The 4,683-nt window shown below is 35.9% G+C and overlaps 1 protein-coding gene across 1 annotated transcript; it reads right to left on the bottom strand.

The window, feature by feature from the left end:
* Nucleotides 1–603: 603 nt before the first annotated feature.
* LOC145009590 (uncharacterized) lies at nt 604–4,206 on the bottom strand. Its single transcript, XM_078968258.1, has 5 exons — nt 3,832–4,206; nt 1,800–3,742; nt 1,474–1,723; nt 852–1,399; nt 604–765 (listed from the first exon to the last, which is right to left on the bottom strand). The coding sequence occupies exons 1-5, from the start codon at nt 3,902–3,904 to the stop codon at nt 604–606; spliced, it is 2,976 nt and encodes a 991-aa protein (XP_078824384.1). The 5' UTR covers nt 3,905–4,206.
* Nucleotides 4,207–4,683: the final 477 nt, after the last annotated feature.

Below are 4,683 nucleotides of genomic sequence, written 5' to 3'. Positions count from 1 at the left end.
TTCCAGGGTTGTTGCGTGGAAGAAACAATCTCGAAGCAAGATTGATGATGGTGAAATGGCTACTTTGTCTGAGTTGGTTGTTTTTCATGGTGTGTTACCTTTTCAAGTAAAAAATCAAGAAGCATTGGGGGGGGGGGGGGGGGGGGAATCTATAACTTGGAATCTGTCTTTTGGTCCCATTTTGTCATAGCTTTTGAAGGATTTTCCCTATGATTGTATGTAATGTTGGGACAAGAAAATGTAACAGATATAATATGTAATGTAAGTTTGATGTTTTGTTTTAATGTGATGGATATTATATTAGCAAGGAAGGAAATTGTCAATTTGATTGCATGTAAGTGTAATGTTGATTATTAAAGTGCAGTAACATAGCCAAAAAACTAATTACCAAAGTAGCATTACCATTAACCATAATGCATGTAAGTGTAATATCATGTTACAAACATAGAATACCCAAAAGACCTATCAAAAGTAGTTGTTTTGACTGACATACCATAACCAAACTTAGTAAACATGTTCTAACTTTAATTAGACACAATAGCAAAAGATTACTTAGAAATACAAACTAAGCTACAACATGTTTTCCCTTCTTTTGTCCACCCCCTATCCAGCTTCACTAGGACCTCCCTGCCCCTTGCAAGTCCTAGCATTGTGACCTTTGTTGTGGCATTTGCTACAAGTGACTGTCAAGTGTTTCCTACTTAACTTGGTACTTTGAGTTGGCTCATCAACTGCCCTCTTCCTTTTTTTCTTTGGCCTACCAACCTATAAACAAATTCATATGGTTACATATTAACAAGTTTATTAAATAGTTTCAAATTAAATTAAACAAAACATGTATGACAACAAACCTGTTTGTGATGTTTGGGTGGGAGAAGGGTTGTTGGACAATCAGATCTAGGCCACATGCTCCTTCCATTTATTGGGTCAATTGTGTGTTGGTACATAGCATTCCATGTACTGAGCCAGTAACATTTGCTCACCCAAGCCTCAGGATCTCCACATTCTGACCCATTCTGCATCTTATCATACATTGCAGCAATAGCATGCTGGCATGGAATACCTGTAATGTCCCATTTCCTGCAAGTGCAACTCCTCTCTTTCAAATTCACAACATACTGCTCCATCCATAAACCAGTCACTTGATATTTATCAGCTCCATTAAATAGAACCCTCATCTTACTTGCCTCTGTCTTATTGTTTTCTAAGATTGTTGTTGCAGTTGTACTTAGAGAACCTTTGCATTTATCTAGCACCTTATGAACATTTACTATTCTCTTTGTGAGGTATTCTCTAATATATTCCAAACAAGTGATTATAGGCTTGTCCCTTGCCTCATCTAGCTTGGAGTTAAATACCTCACACAAGTTATTTGTTAAACTATCAGTCAATGCCCTTCCTATATATAAAACCAAACAATTAATTACTGAAATCAGTTATGAAATATGTTAGTGAAAAGAGTATGATACTTACCAGAGAAATGGGATCTTGCCCAGTGTTTTGCAGGAATTTTACTTAAACACTCATGTGCTTCTGGGTTAAGCTTTTTCAGTTTCTCCATAGCCCTATTAAATTTTGGTATGTTGTATACTTTTCCACAACACCATACTGCTTCCCTCAATTCATCTCCTTTGTGTTTCAATTTCATGTTGTGATACACATGTCTTAAACAGAACCTTTGCTCAGCTGATGGAAATAACTTCTCTATTGCAGCCAAGATTCCCTGTGAGTACAATTAAAATAAGTTAGTAAATGAAATAATAAAAAAAAGTAAAAGTGAATAAAAAGTTAGAGGGTACCTTTTGCCGATCTGAAATGAAAGTGAAGTTAGATGAAGAATTCAAATCTAAGTCATCACCCAAGTGTTCCAAAAACCATGTCCAAGAGTTAATATTTTCAGTCTCTACAATGGCATATGCAACTGGGTAAATGCCATTGTTCGAATCAAGCCCAACTGCAGTAAGAATTTGTCCTGGAAAGGGACCCTTCAAAAACGTACCATCAAATCCAAGAAAATCCCTCAAACCTTTTTTAAATCCCTCCTTCAATGGACCTAAGCATATATATATCCGTTTGAAGATCCTTGTCTCAGAAGACACATTGGGTTCAGTTTCGACATCTATCTTCACAGTTGTTCCTGGATTCTTTGACTTCAATTCCATGGCATATTCTCTCAAAACACCGTACTGCTTTTCATAATCACCATAAACATATTGTTTTGCCATAGCTTTGGCCCGAAATACTTTCATCTTTGATATTGAAAGTGAATACCTCTGTACTAACTCCTCTTGTAAAGCATGTGTAGGGATCTTGGGGTTACTTTCAACTTGATGCAATATGTTGTTAGCTAGAAACTTAGATGAACAAGCCCTCACTGTCCTTGTTTGCAAACAAGAATGAGAATCTTCGTATGTTTTGACAGTCCAAAGTTGTTTCTCATCTGCCCTAGATATAAAAAGAACCCATGGACAAGTTGTTTTCTTGGAAAGTACTAAATTGCCTTTATCTTTATTACTGTCACCAGTCAATTCAGGAACAATACCCCTACACTTTACCCTAACTCTTGTCTTGTCATTCTTTACATAATGTAGATCCCTCCTTTCTTTTACAGAGTAGTTGGCAATAACTTCTCTTATTTTTTCCTTTTCCTTGAACGTCTGACCAATCTTAAAAGCTTTAGTGTGAACCTCACCAGATGAACAAGCAACTGGTTTTGGAATGGACCTTAACAATTTCTTCCTAGGCTCTTTTTCACTAGCAAATGACTCAAATACATCATTGTCTAAGACTTCTAAACGTTCATCTTCAATGTCTTCCTTTTCCTTAGTATTATTGTTTGTCGGATCAAGCTGGCCCAAGTCAATGTCTTCATCAAGTACACTACAGAAGTTGATCATGTTCACCTCCACATCATCTATCAAAGGTTCCTCATCAAACACTATTTTTTCTGCATCATGCTGACTATCAAAATCACTTTCACCTGCACTATCCCCACAATCATATTCATCATCTACAACTGGATCATTATTCATAACTGGCTCATCATATTGGTCATCTATGATTGGCACATCATTCATAACAGGTACATCATTCATAACTGGTTCATCATTCAAATCTGGTTCATCATTCATAATTGGTTCATCATTCAAAACTGGCTCATCAGTCATAACTGGTTCATCATTCAAAACTGGCTCATCAGTCATAACTGGCTCATCATCCATAACTGGCTCACTATCCTGTATCACTTGTGAAGGTCCATCAAATGTTCCATATGGCACAATGGACTGGGAGTAGTCTAATTTTTTCCTAGAAGACCCAACAACTTTTCCCTTCTTTTGGTTCCTATCTAGTTCAGGGGATACATCAGTAACCAACTCCTCAATAATAACCTTGGTGGGGGACAAAAAATAACTGTTAACCCTTGTGTGCCCATGCTCTATGTAGATACTTAAAAGGTTATTTTTTTCCACATAATTTGACAATACATGCACATCCCCATCATTTCCTAGAGGTAACAGACCAAAGTCCAACTCGACTTCTGGAATAAGAAAATGATAATACAAAGTTTGCCCTTCTACGTACCCTATTTCTCGAACCATTGTATCCAACTCATGCACAGAGAATACGTCAATATCTACGAAGTCAACATAGTCTATTGTTCCATCTACGTACCTTCTCCCAGGGCTTTTCGTGAATATCCCACCATGATGGATTTTCAGAGTGAAATAGTTGCTTGTTCCCTCTGAAATAAAGAATAACAAAAAAAATTTCAACAATTTGGGCATAATATCAAATCGAGAAAATCAAAGATCACTTTAGTAAGTCACTTACGGTATATCCTTTCCAAATCATAATTTGATGCTTTAGTGTGTTTGGAACGAAGTGACCATAACGTTAACACCATTATCGTTTTCAATCGACAGATGATCCTCTGCCTTGTGTTCTGTTGGAGAAGACGAAGATGAATGCGAAAGGGTAATGGGTAGCTGAGGAAGGAGGAAGATGATCTTTGTACTTAATTACAGAGTTCATGCGTATATGTGCATAATGATCGATTATTAGAGTGACTGCAAGATGAAAAGACAAATTTACCCCTTCACTAACGGCTCAAAAATGACGGGGTTAGGGTCAAGGACCAATCGCGCAATTAAATGAAACCTTAAGGACCATTCGCGTGAGTTTTTGCTAGAAAGTCCTCAAAGTGCGATATTGTGTAAACCACAGGGACCAATCGTGAAATTTTGTCTAAAAAATATAAAAACAAGTGACCAATAGGGATAGGAGAGAGAGTGAGGGAATGAGCTCCATCACCGCCTTTTCCTCAGTTAAGGGATGGTGTTCAGCTGAGAGGGAAAACTTCTCTCACACCGTCCAGCCTCAAAAAAATTGATATTTATTTATTACCATATTTATTGTAATTATTAAATTAAAATATTATATGCAATTTATTAAAATATAAAAACCTATGAAATTACATGTGAAAAGTAAATCAATTCAAAATAACCATAAAATAATATTTAACAAATTAAATGAAAATGTGACATGTAGCAAAAAAAAAAAAAAAAAAATACCGCTTCATTTATTAAAATAAATTTTTATCATTTCTAAGAAAACCAATATTAATAAAAAGTAAAAACTACTAAGCAAAAAATATCAATGTTCATGAAGTTAACGATAATATTT

The sequence above is a fragment of the Lactuca saligna genome, chromosome 8 (genome assembly GCF_052625555.1).
Source record: "Lactuca saligna cultivar CGN05327 chromosome 8, ASM5262555v1, whole genome shotgun sequence".
NCBI classification, from domain to species: domain Eukaryota; kingdom Viridiplantae; phylum Streptophyta; class Magnoliopsida; order Asterales; family Asteraceae; genus Lactuca; species Lactuca saligna.
Note: the sequence above shows the minus strand (reverse complement) of the source record. Positions and strands in the feature narration are given on the sequence as shown.